The sequence below is a fragment of the Trachemys scripta genome, chromosome 10 (genome assembly GCF_013100865.1).
Source record: "Trachemys scripta elegans isolate TJP31775 chromosome 10, CAS_Tse_1.0, whole genome shotgun sequence".
Lineage (NCBI taxonomy): Eukaryota > Metazoa > Chordata > Testudines > Emydidae > Trachemys > Trachemys scripta.
This window is the reverse complement of record NC_048307.1, coordinates 22,810,178-22,823,557: the sequence shown is the minus strand read 5'-3', so window position 1 is coordinate 22,823,557 and position 13,380 is coordinate 22,810,178. Positions and strand designations below refer to the sequence as shown.

Sequence of the window (13,380 nt, the reverse complement as noted above, 5' to 3'; positions counted from 1 at the left end):
GTTATGTGTCTATACTTAGAAAAGGAAATAATCGAGGTATCTGTGACACTAGGACACAGCAATGTTTGGTAAATTACAGCTGTATAATGGTGACCACTGTATACGACTCTGGAAATGAAGGATACAGTATAAATATATTATTATAGATATTATTTAATTTGCAGCACCTCCCATTATCGTACCTGCTGGTTGTACTTTCCACCTTTTCTTTCAGACAGGGAACTGACCTCCAGTTGCCTCAAGGTGAAATTAAACGGGTGCACGACAGTGGCTCGGTACTTTACATGCTCTTTTCCAAATTTCAGGGAAGATGAAACTAATACCTGGGCAACATCAACAAACAGAAGTGGCATGAGCAACAAAACTCCTTACACGCACTGAACTGGGATATCCAACATAAAGCTGGGTTTGTAGTTTTTACTCACATGAATGACATGCTGAGCCCTAGAAGTCAATTTTAGAGCATTCTTACTATCTAAATCTTCTCTGTGGTTTCAGCAGGATGCAGCATTTCTCTTTACCAGTGCAGTAAGGCCATGATCCTGCAAAGACTTACGTATATGTAACACCAACAGACCCCGGTCGTCAACAGGCAGGATGAAACCAAGGACCTTTGGGGCTAAATACATGAGCCTCTACTGCATGAGCTAAAAGCCATGGCTTTTAGCTAAGACTGTAGAGCAGACTCATTAAATCTTTCTCTAAGTGGTCTCAGTGCCACTAGATGGGACAGAACACCATACCCAGGTGGTGTGTGGGTTACATACGCACTTAACTTTAAGCACTGCGAGCAGTTCCATTGGCTTCAAGAAGACTTCCCATGGCATGTGAAGTTTAAGTATATGCATAAGTTATGCAGAATTGGGGTCTAACTTGTGTAGTGTTATGCGAGAACTGTTTAACATCACAGACCACACATGGAAATGGCAGCATACATTTCAGCAGTGGTTGAAGGGTTCCCTGTATATTCCTCTTCTACATTTCATTTGGGATTTTGGTGCTTGTACATTATTACTCTAAGGGAAGCTTGACTCTTTATGGAGGCAAATTCATTTTCTGTTACGGTAATGAGTTTTATACTTTACTTTTCCCCTTCCCATCATTAAGAAAATAATACTCTTTGAAATATACCTGTCTTGAGTAACATTATGCCAGTGTAATAACTTGTTTAGTGCCTCAGTATGTTGGCAATTATACCTTTGATCCAAATTCAGAGTATACACAAATTGCTTTAAGTCAGAGCTTGATATGAACTCAACTATTCATCCATGTTTTTATGTTATAACTGAGATGATTCTGATTAAATTATGGTCCTTTACTTTACCAATTATTTTTAAAGGCAGATTTGCTCCTTTATTTTAAAAACTGAAACTGGTTTACCTATTACAGTGTAAAATGTATTAGACATCTTATGCCAAATGTATCATTCTTATTGCTAATTAGGAGAAATCAAAGAAGAAAAGGCTGTAATGAAGTCACTGATGCTAAAAATGCCTGCCACTTGGGGTATTTATTGTCTAACTCCTGTTAGTATGAATCTGACCCACTTCATTGAAAGAAACAATCTCTTAATCCCTTACAACCACCTCCCCCACTTCAGTGCCTTCTCACCTAATTCAAAATTCTTTTTTTGTCTTTGAAATTCCCCAAAGACTTTCTCCATTCTACCTCTTTGACCCTATATCCATCCTCTGCCTCATCCTGGTCATTTGCTCCTCCAATCTTGGCCTGCATGTTATGAACAGCTGTTTTTTGCCCTTTAATTTTGGGTTGAAATTCCTATAGTCTTCTACTCTGGACCATTTCCATTTAGCCTTTGGTTGCCTCTCTTTGTAAAGCAGTTTGTAGGGTTGCTGTATGTAGGATGTTGCACACGATAAAAGGCACTGCATTTAAGTAGCCCCACTAAGAATAAGGACTGCTCCACATTCGTAGTTTTTCAAAGTTATCTTAATAAGTCTACAGTTTTTCTCCTTCTCAAATTCCTTGACTATCTTTCTGTCTCATTTAGTCTTCTACAAATCTCTGCTGTGCTATGTGCTGTTTTACCTGGTCCTTGTTGTTCCAACCAATGGTGATGTCATCCTGATGCTTGTGTGTTGAATGCTCCACATACAGGTTGACCTTGGAATGCCAGGGAAAAGGGATAGAGAGAGGATGGAAAAACTCCACTAAAAGAAAGAGTTCAAACAGATTAACTTCAGATTACCGTGCTGGTTTTCTGTTACTTTTAATTAGTGACAGGGCACATGCCATAGCACCTCAAGAAGACAAGGACAACATTTGGCACTTAGCAAGAATATCTTTTTCTTATAAAATAATTTTTTTGCGCCATGTGTTGATTTCTACTGAATCACAGAAGGTGGAAAAATTCTCTATTTACTAATAAATCAATCATGCATTAATTAAAATGGTGACATCTGCTCAGAAGAAATTCCCATAGGGAACACCAGGAAAGTTTGTTATTTTCAAATGAAGAAATCTCAGCATCGGGGGGCTAGATGGTCTTTCTAGACAGATCCCTTAGGAAGGTGGGAGCGGTAGAAGGCCACTGCCCTAGGGAGAACACCACAAAGCAATGTGCATAATGCCCCTGGGGCTCCTGGACTGCCTTGGTGGAATGTAATTTACTACAAGCAGTTTCTGAAGAAGGCCATATGAAATAACCTAGCTCGCTTTACAGTCTCATCCCAAAGGATAGAAACAAAGGACCCAATCTTGAAGTCCTTATTCCTTGAATTCATTGGCAACTTTGCCTGAGCAAGATCTCTAGGATTGATCCCCAAATGTTTGAACCTATCTGGCATTAAAATATTTAGATAACCAGCTTTTGTGTCCTTCACTTTTAAGTTTCCTTTATTTTCTGCTATCAAGGCTTCCTAGAAATTTGAGAAACCTACCCTTAATGTCATGACCTCCAGATAACCTTGGGAAGAGTCCAGTGTAAGTGCCTGTTACTTTTACCTCCTTGCAGTCCCACAGCACAATGTGTCTCAACAAATGAGTTCTGTTACTTTTTTGGTAAACCGTCATGAACACAAGCTGCCTTGGAAGAATTTTTAACTGAAAATAGAAGGGGGGGGGAGGAAACCATTAAAAACCAGGGCTTCGGAGACAGAAAAATCTAAAATATGTAATTTGGGATTGAATTCACTGGGGCCAGTAGTCATCTATTAAATAAATGTTTGTATGGTGTCAATTCAATCAGGGCTGGCTCTAGGTTTTTTGCTGCCCCCAGCAAAAAAAAATTTGGCTGCCCCTCCTCCCAACCCTGGGCTCTTCCCCCCCCCCACCCCCCACCCCCCCCCGCCCCAGCCCTGGGCTCCCCCCCGCCCACCTTCACCCTCCTTCCGCCCCAGCACTGGGTCACTGGTAACTCGCTCCCAGGACGAGTCATTCAGCAGGAATTTTGGATGTGCACAGAACACAGACAGGATTGGTTCCCATATGGTTACAGAACTGCAGTAAAGTGGAACGATTTTCAGCTTGTGTGATTGGAGGATATCTGGATGCATATTATAAGACTGGCCTACATAAATGAGGAAAAGTTGAGGTGCCTTTATTATTCTTTTCTTCCACTCTTTGTTTCTATGGGGAATTTGCCAATACAATATCACTGTCTTCCTTTTAAACAAATAAAACAAAAAAAATGGCAATGGCTGTTGAAAATAGCAATTCCAGTCCTAATAACCACTGGGAAGCATTTCTTGCTCAATTTTATCCTACTTTTTCCTACAGCAAGTTACAGTGGATCAGTATATTTTATTTGGGAGAAATGAAGTAACAGCTGCCCAAGTTGAGCTTGAGCACTCCTGAATTTTGAGGTGTTCAAATCTGGAAGGCAGGTGCTAGATTCCCTTTCTGAATATTAGCTACATCTGGAAAGGAAAAGTCAATTTCTGCTTCCATGGCTCAGAAGTGGAAATCCTCCTATGTGCCTGGTACTGTATCTAAAGCTGTCCAGGTCCCCTAGTAGAGCCTCCCCTCCCTTACTTTTCATTTTAAATTCTAGTGGGATCTACGTACCTCCCTTGCTAGGCTTCAGATAGAGAGGGGCACTATCCATTTAGTCCACCCAATTCCTTCTTTGGGGGCTGCAAGGTGAGGTCACACCAGTATCCCTAATCCAGTCTGGGGAAGTCTTCTGAAAGGGATATCTGGGCCAAAGCCTACTCCTTGGGCATACTACTAGGGTTATCATACGTCCGTATTTTCACGGACATGTCCGGCTTTTTCAGTTTGAAATGGCCATCCAGGAGGAATTTGTAAAACTCTGAAAAGGTTCGGGATTTCCCTCCCAATGCAGAGCGTGGTGCGGCTGACAGGGCGGCTCAGCCAGACTGAGCCGCCCACATGGGACCTCCAGCAGCCAGAGCCCCTCCTCTGCAACATCAGCGCACCAAGCCGGCAGCAGCGTGTCGGGCTCCGTGCGGAGCCGGACACGCTGGTCTGAGCGGCACAGTAAGGGGGATGAGGGGTTGGAGAAGGGGTAGGAGGTCCCGGGGGGAGTCAAGGGACAGGGAGCTGGGGGGGTTACATGGGTCGGGGGTTCTGGAGGGGCCTGTCGGGGGTGGGGGTGTGGAGAGGGGTCGGGGCAGTCAGGGGACAGGGAGCAGGGGGGTTGGATGGGGCGGAGGTTCAGGGAGGCAGTCAGGGCAGGGAGCAGTGGGGGTTGGATGGGTCAGGGGTTCTGCAGGAGCAGTCAGGGGACAGGCAGCGGTTGGATAGGTGTGGGAGTCCTGGGGGTCTGTCAGGGGGCAGGGGTGTGGAGAGAGGTCAGGGCAGTCAGGGGACAGGGGGTTGGATGGGGCGGAGGTTCAGGGAGGCAGTCAGGGTCAGGGAGCAGTGGGGGTTAGATGGGTCGGGGTTCTGGGGGGGGGAAGTCAGAGGACAGGCAGTGGTTGGATAGGCGTGGGAGTCCTGGGGGTCTGTCAGGGGACGGGGGTGTGGATAGGGGCCAGGGCAGTCAGGGGATAGGTAGGGGGTGGGGTTCTAGGGGGGGCAGTTAGGGTGGGGTCTCAGGAGGGGATAGTCGGGGACAAGGAGAAAGGAGGCTTAGATAGGGGGTGGGGTCCCAGGGGGTGGTTAGGGGCAGGGGTCCCGGGAAGGGGCGATCAGGGGACAAGAAGCAGGGGGGCTTAGATAGGGGGTGGGGTCCTGGGGGGTGGTTGGGGCAGGGGTCTCTGGAGGGGGTGATCAGGGGACAAGGAGAAGGGGGGGGTTGAATGGGTTGGGGTTTCTGTGGGGGGGCAGTCAGGGGGTGGGAATTGTGAGGGAGTGGATGGGGGCAGGGCAGGGCTACCCCCTGTGGAGTGTCCTCTTTTTTTGAATGTTAAACTACGGTATCCCTACCCTTCACTGTGCAGCTCTCCATTCACAGCAAGCTGCAGCATGAGGTCTCAGCTACCTCACTCCCTCCCCATCCCTTTCCTGTTGATAGCAGCCAAGGAAATGCTGAATGCTGGGAAATGTAGTTCTTTCCCTGCTCCAGGGCTGGCTCTATAGGCAGGGAGCTAACCAAGGAACTACAGCTCCCAGGGCCCCATGCTGGATCCCTGCCGCCCCTGCAAATGGGCCGTCCCAAGCACCTGCTTGCTTTGCTGGTGCCTAGAGCCACCCCTGAATTCAATGGAACCCTGATCCCTCACTGAGGCTTTTATTTACTACCATTATATAAATGAAAGTGCATGTCTGCTGTCAACTATCCTACTCTCTCTACTGTAACCAAACATACACAGTAAAGTACTGTAACCTTTTTACAATATCTGTTTTCGTACACTTATTGCATACTCTGCCATCTCTAGCTGACCACACATATTAGGCCAGGGTATTCTCTCTATTGCACCACAATGTCACCATTTAAAAAAAAAATATCCAGCGTTTGCACAAGCAGTTACTACAAACAGTGGTATAAGAAGTTTTCACAGTTTTCTTCTCTACTTAGACTAGGAAGTATGTGTGGTAACTGTGTAGCAAGAGTTGGCCAATATTCAATTTTAAATATATTACAACATTTTCTCTACAGCATGTGTTTGTATATAGTGTGTACTATGTATATGCATGTGCAGACAAACCCCAAACCAAACAGTGGTTACATTGTTGGACACTAAACTAAACTAACTGTGATCCGTAGAATACTACAGGCCCGCTCCTGCTGCTAATGTAGTTGATAGCAAAACTCCTAATGGCTCCAATAGGAGCAGGGTTAGTCCTGAGCATGAACACAAAATGATAGTGGCTATTTAGCTGATGGTACCAACCTGGGGTACTGTGTGCATCATTTCAATGACTTTTCTGTAGCTGGTCCCAGTGAAAGTTAACTTAGTTGTAAGATGGAAATCCTTTTTTTCCATCCTGATAGAGAACCCACCTTCTGCTTCCTTCATGGAGTAATTTACCTACAGGAATTGCAGTTAAAGTGAAAGAGAAAACTGACTTAATTAGATTCAGACTCTTGTTTCTGTGGCAGGTAATATTGCATGGAAAGGTGGATGTGATTTGTCATTTTCTTTCTTACATTCATATTGTAGCATGTAAGGTTACAAAACGAACTCTGTTCTCAATGCTACGCATATGTAAGGCTGTGTGTCTGTCACGGAGGCTACAGATTCCGTGACTTTCCATGATCTCCGTGATCATGTTGGCTCAGGGGCTGCTCGAGTCGGGAAGCCCCTGGGCCAGCAGCAGCAGTTTGGGTGTGTAGGAGGGGGCTCAAGGCTATGGGTGGGGGTGCAGGGGTGCTTACCTCGGTGTGGGAGGGGTTCCCTGGCTCCCACCAGCATGTCCCTGCAGCTCCTAGGGGGATGGTCCAGAGGGCTCCGCACACTGCCCGCGTCTGCAGGTGCCATTCCTGCAGCTCCCATTGGCTGCAGTTCCCGGCCAATGGTAGCTGCGGAGCCAGCGCTTGTGGCAGGAGCAGCGTGCAGAGCCCCCTTGGCCACCCCTCCCCCTAAGAGCTGCAGGGACATATGTAGCCAGGTAGGGAGCCTGCCAGCCCTGCCAACTCTTCCCCCACCCCAGCACCAGCAGGGATCCCAGGCCGTGCGCCACCTGCCTTCCCCTCGCCCTCCCCCCAGCCTCCCATCTCTTGCCCCAGCACCAGCTGGGGGTCCCGGGCCTCCCCTGCCAGCACCTGCGGCACCTCGGACCTCCCCACCAGAGCACACCCCCACCCCCTCTGGCCCAAATCAGACAGGTCACAGGCTGTGAATTTTTGTTTATTGCCCGTGACCTGTCCATGACTTTTACTAAAAGTACCTGTGACTAAAACATAGCCTTACACATAAGGAATTACGCTTTGTTACTCTGGTAATAAATACTCACACACAAGTTGTCTCCTGTGGACAAATGACCATGTTATCCTTTTCTCCCACTTTGCTTTTGTATTCCACACCCACTGCTACTAGCCAGTTTCCAGAACAGTTTCCTCACTGACCATTGTTGTTTTTTTTTTAAATAACCAACATAATACAGCTTTGGGACTGCAAAAAAAAATCTTTATGGATACAAAATTCTGGCATTGCTTTATCCAGTGCTTAGGAAGTGGAATCTACGGATATAAATGAATCCCTCCTATTGTGTTAGGAATGCTGATAATATTGATTTGGAACATATCCAGCATCTTGGAAACATGCTGTGCCAAAAAAAGCACCAATAATAAAAAATTAATAGCAGTTAGTGCTAAAAATCCTGCTGTTAGAATCTTGAAAAATTAGATGGGTGTAGCAAAAGACATGGAGGGTGGATAACCTGTAGATAGTTACCTTTGAAGAAAGTTCAGCTGTGCTGGGGAAGTACTGAAGAAGGAAGGGGACATTCTGTAGGGCTTTTATATTCAGTTCTTCACTAGAGGAAAGAAATACATTGTTTGGACAAAAATATTTCTAAAACTACCCCTGAGTCACTGGAACACAACACTCAAAAGGGTCCAAACCACTGCTGGGATACGTGAGTGCCACTGCATAAGCCTCTGAATCTACCAGTCTTGTGAATTCTGAATTGCACTTAATAGACTTGTTCAAGGCAAAAGAAATGAAACAACAAATTCTGACCTCTATGGAAGATGTGCATTCCAAGGAAGTATTTGGCCCAGTATATAGGAATATGATTTTTTTAGATTGTATCACATGCGCATCACTGGTTTGAACATGGGACTTGTACTAGGGAATATGGGGCTATTAATATATTCAGTCATTGTTTCCAGATGAAAATTTGCTATTGTCAGAATTCTAGTTAAATGTGAATGAGTTCTTAGTGCAAAGGTCCCTGGCTGGAATATACTGAAATACATGAGTAATATTCCAGAATTTCAAGAGCCAAAATAATACAACCTCTCTTAGACCCTTTAAAGAGCTCAGAAGCTCGTGCATTAGTCTTTCCAAGTCCTTTCTATTATGATATCTTCTATCTAATCCCTCTGAAGTGAATCACTTTTCTATTACTCTTTCTTAGAACATCCTTGAAAAGTTTTAGAAGAATTCTGGAAATAAACACCGTAAATACCACAAGTGTTATGCATCAGTGTGCCCCCAAATTAGAAGAATCAGGAAGTCTTCACTATTTTTACTGAAGTTTAACTGTGCTGAAGTGACTTTAATGGGAGTTAAAACACATGCTTAAGTACTTTGCTGGGTCAGAACCTCAGTCGTCTGGTCACCTCCAAAGGAATACAATGGCAAAACTCCATGGAAATGCTGCCTCTCTCCTGCATGGTTAAGTAGGGAAGTGGAAATTTCTTGCAGAGGGATTTTACTCTCCATACCACAGCTTCTTCATAGAAATGTTGGACGCCGCGGCGGGTGGTCAAGAGGCTAGTACAAAACATGCATCTACTTTCCCAAACCCCTGTGTTTGGAGCAGGCGAGGGGAACAGCAGACCATGCCTGCTAAATTTTCCCATCACCAGCAGTAATGGACTGATACCATTCTTCAGACCTGCATACATTTCCCTGAGCTAACAGCCTGTTTATTAGGGCTGTGTATTTTATTTAAGGATTTATTATCCACTTCCTTAGTATTTGGGCCATTTAATAAGGCCTTAACTGTATTTCTGTGATCTCACCAGCCTAACTGAATCTTTACAATTACCCAAATCACCCTCTCACCTTTGCTGTTCATTTTTCACAGTGATGGTGACTGAGAGGTTTGTATTTGGTTCACAGGTCAACTTCAGAGAGCCTTCAATTTCATTTGCAGTCAGGACTTTGAGGAATGCTATCTGGGGAGTAAACAGAAAGACGGCAAACAGAATGAGTAAAGGGCAGTCTCTCACTACAAGGCTCTCTGGTACAAGGCTAGTCTCTAAAGCTATTGTGTTGGAGCTGCTAACTAAAGCAAAGCCAAATGCAAAGTGCCCCATTATACAACACAGTAAAACATGCAGGGTCTTTTAGCTCTTCACAATAAGTTATATGGGTTGTGTGCCCTTGCAATGTTCCTCAGAGTTGCCCAAGTCTTGATGTTGCTTTAACGTATCTTAAAGTGCTGGGCAAAGAAGTAAAGAGCTGACCAGCAGATGATAATTCTGCTTTGTGGCAGCTTTCAAGGTTTCAACATTTGTTTTCATTCCATGAACAAACCTTCTGAATGATTTAATGAAAGTGGGAGTGTGCGTGTGTCAGTCAGTCTCACTGTAGCCTGGTGGTTCGAGCACTGGCCTTGGGAGGCGGGAAGTCCATGTTCAAATTGCTGCTGTCTGATTCAGCGCAAATGTTTTCATCCCAAATCAGGCAGAGCAGAGACTTGAACCAGTGTCTCCCACAAAAGGTTTGTGGAAACCGACACAGCTCTACAAAGTGTCTCCGCTTTAACAAAGCAGCGTATTTGCTGAATACTCTACTGCTCACATTTAATGATTTAATAGTTGGTGACTTTAACACTGAGCTATAGTGGAACTGCGGGAGACTTAAGTCATATTAAATGGTATTTCCTGCCTTCGTAGTTATAATGCTGACTTACATATTTTTGAACAGGTTGGTTTAGAAGTAGATTCCCCCCATTTTCCACCTGGATCCCTTGATTATCATAGTTAATCATATTGAAACAGACAATGCAGGCTTAACTCCCTTAACCTCATTTGTACCACACTCTGATGCACTCCAGAGCTGTACTACATTACTACTGTGTCCATGAACAAGGTGCTGAATTCTCCCTCATGGTACTGAATACCCTCAGCTGCCACTGAAGTCAGCATGTGTCATGTATGCTGAGTCAGCAGAGCTGAGGGCACTTAGCTCGTCGCTGGAGTGCTCAGTAATTCTGGATTACACCCATGCTTCCTACATGCATAAAGCACTGAAGGAGTCAGCCTCTCAGTGCTCTTCCTTTTCTCATGGAGACTTTTAGAGGATACGACGTTAGAGGATACGACGTTACAATAATAGATCTCAAGGTGGGAAAAGCAAGAGGGTAGTTCCTGTCCTCTTTAGTAAGATGTTGGTATTAAATACTTAATATTAATTTCTACATTGATAATATGAGGATCTAATATGGATCTAATATTTATTTTAAGAAGAATGTACCTTAATCTAATCGGTCTCCTAGCTACATATTATCTCATCTCAGGTAGGAGGCTACATCAGGAGCTTTCTAGTACTGCTTCTATGCATTACCCATCAGACGGTAAGGAGACATTCCAGCCAGTACCCTTCCCAAGAGATGAATGTGTGCAGTCTTTGCTGACCCCTTGTGGGTGGCTTGGAAACTTCAAAATATTGCTTGAATAGTAAACTTGAGTATGGCGAGAGGCAGTGAAACGTGCGACAGTCATTGCATCTGGTCAAACGTCCCTGCTGAAGTGTTACAAATGACTTAAACCAAAACACAGGAATTCTATGTCAGGGTTGTGTGTATAAAGCTGTTTTTAGTAAAGTCTTTTTGGTTTGCTAAGAATCTGTTCACATTAGAAAATGTGATCACCATGGCTTATTTTAAATCTGCTCCTTTTTGAAGTGCATGTTTAACCATGTAAGAACAGAAATTTCTACTACCTACTGGATTTACTTGGAAGTGGACTGTTAGCTCTGCATGATATTTATTTATATTAAATAAATATTTGGGTACACTAAGCCAAGACCTGCTCTCACCTACACCATTCTAAATCTGGAGTACTGCCATTGAAGTTACAATGGATTCGTGCCAGTGTAACTAAAATTAGAATTATTATCCATGGTAACTCAATACACTCCTCTAATCAAAGCACACAAAGCTATCTATCTATGTTTTATTACCTTAATCATGAAGGGAAGTCCCAGATGCTTGAGAACAGTTATTGAATGTTTTACCTCTGCCATCAGTTCAAATGTATCATACAGTTCAAAGTCAGTAACAACATCCATATTCAGAGTTATATATTTGTCATCATATTGAATTTCAAAGGTTGTCTTGGCTTTGTTTTCTAAAAGCAATGAACATAACATTAATCGTGCCATTTTAATGGGCTCCATTCCATTCAGTGCAGGCTTATACAAAACCAAAAGTGCCAGTGAATATGCACCTTTTGAGTAAAGCCATAAAACATTAGACACTCTAGAATGGCATGGGCTGTGGTCTTGGGTTTGCTGAGCCCAAATACTGGCTTCTTTAATTGCGTTTGTATATATTAAGCCAGGATCTAGCAAAGCATTTAAGATGGACTCCTATGAGACCAGTTGCATACTTAAAAGTTAGACACAATGTGCTCTGCAAGATCAGGGCTTTATTGTCTGTCAATACACATGGTTTTTATACCACCCAGCATACTGGTATAGTTTTCTTTAGCAAATAAGACCTGTTTTGAGGTCAGTCACGCCCCTCTATTACAAACAGAGATCATAATATTTCAAATTAAATGTTTTGTACTTTTTCCCCCTTCCACTCCCACTTTTTCAGTAGCAAAATGGAAAAAGGACATAAAAGGAGATGGGAAAACAGGAGGGAAAAAGGGGGGAACCTGAAACCCAGAAAAGCTTTAGAGAAGCAGACAAAAATGTGGAGAGGCATGCAGTATGCTGGCTTGTGATCCAGTCTTTCTTTATATGTTTATATATATATATATGTTATATATATGTTATATGTTTCACTCTGTATGCATCCGAAGAAGTGAGTTGTAGCCCACGAAAGCTTATGCTCTAATAAATTTCTTAGTCTCTAAGGTGCCACAAGTACTCCTGTTCTTTTTGAGTCTTTCTTTAGTGACTGGGTCAAGTAAGAGTGAGCACCTATTAACAGCTAATGGAGTCACACCTTGGGGGGCAGGGGAGGGATAGCTCAGTGGTTTGAGCATTGGCCTGCTAAGCCCAGGGTTAGGAGTTCAATCCTTGAGGGGGCCACTTGGGGATCTGGGGCAAAATCAGTACTTGGTCCTGCTAGTGAAGGCAGGGGGCTGGACTTGATGACCTTTCAAGGTCCCATCCAGTTCTAGGAGATGGGATATCTCCATTAATTATTATTACCTTTTGTTTAAGTAGTAGGGCTTTAGCTATTGGTACTGAAAGTATTGGCTTTGTCCCTGCTGACCTCCATGACATCTGTGCTTACATGACTGTGGGTTCCTTACATCACACAGAGTTTACCTAAATGTGACCATTCTTCCATTTGGGCACAAAAGACACTTGTTGCAGTGGGAGATAAGAAGTGAAGATGGAGATAAGGTCTGCAACCTCTAGTGCCATGCAGCTGTGGTGGCCCCTTCTGTGTTTATGTTTGGAGGGCAGGCTGGCAAGTGGCTCTGTCTGCACCTAAGCAGATCCACAGGCCAAGCCATGTGATGGTGGTAAGGTTTACGGTTGCCATGGAGACTACTATAACCCTTCATACACAACTGCTGGCCAATTCACCTAGGTCAAGCCTGCTTACTTGCTCTTGGTGCAGAGACCAGGTTTAGACCAGTGGTGCCAACTGAGAGGGCTGGGGTGGGGCAGGGGCAGTTTGTGCCACCTCTGCCCCTAGGCTTTTGCCTTGCTCAAAGTTCTGTAGGCCCCAGAGCCAGAGGCCAGGGCCTGACCACTCCAATGCAGTGGTACCCAGCACACAGGGTTGCAACGCCACTCAAATTTGGCCTGGCCATGCCCCCGTCCAGATGACGGGCAGCTGGGCCAAACAGTGTTGGCAACCCAGCACAAAGAAATCTGTTCCTGTACAGCAGAGCACAGGGGAGTCTGCCAAGAATTCGACTCCTAGCAACACCAGCTGTGTGAGTAAGAGAGGGGGAGACTCCTTGCCCGAGAGATACCCGGGATCCCCATGGAAAGAAGGGCAGGGGGAGATGAGTAGGAACCAGCACATGCTATTAGTGTCAATGGCCCTTTCATTTTATCTAAGCATTATGAGGCAAATGTTAGTGATGGTGTGTGGCCTGAATAACTGGGCTGTACGCTCAGGAGTTCCATATGGGCTTGAGGG

At 44.6% G+C, this 13,380-nt stretch overlaps 1 protein-coding gene across 1 annotated transcript in view; it reads right to left on the bottom strand.

The window, feature by feature from the left end:
* Positions 1–13,380, bottom strand: part of LOC117884128 — a 189,630-nt gene that overhangs the window by 33,242 nt on the left and 143,008 nt on the right. The window contains exons 51-57 of the mRNA XM_034784275.1: positions 11,229–11,395; positions 9,105–9,217; positions 7,764–7,845; positions 6,261–6,398; positions 2,901–3,063; positions 2,050–2,171; positions 183–323 (exon numbers count right to left, since the gene is read on the bottom strand). Coding sequence (XP_034640166.1) covers positions 183–323; positions 2,050–2,171; positions 2,901–3,063; positions 6,261–6,398; positions 7,764–7,845; positions 9,105–9,217; positions 11,229–11,395 — 926 coding nt within the window. The remainder of the gene's footprint in view (positions 1–182; positions 324–2,049; positions 2,172–2,900; positions 3,064–6,260; positions 6,399–7,763; positions 7,846–9,104; positions 9,218–11,228; positions 11,396–13,380) is intronic.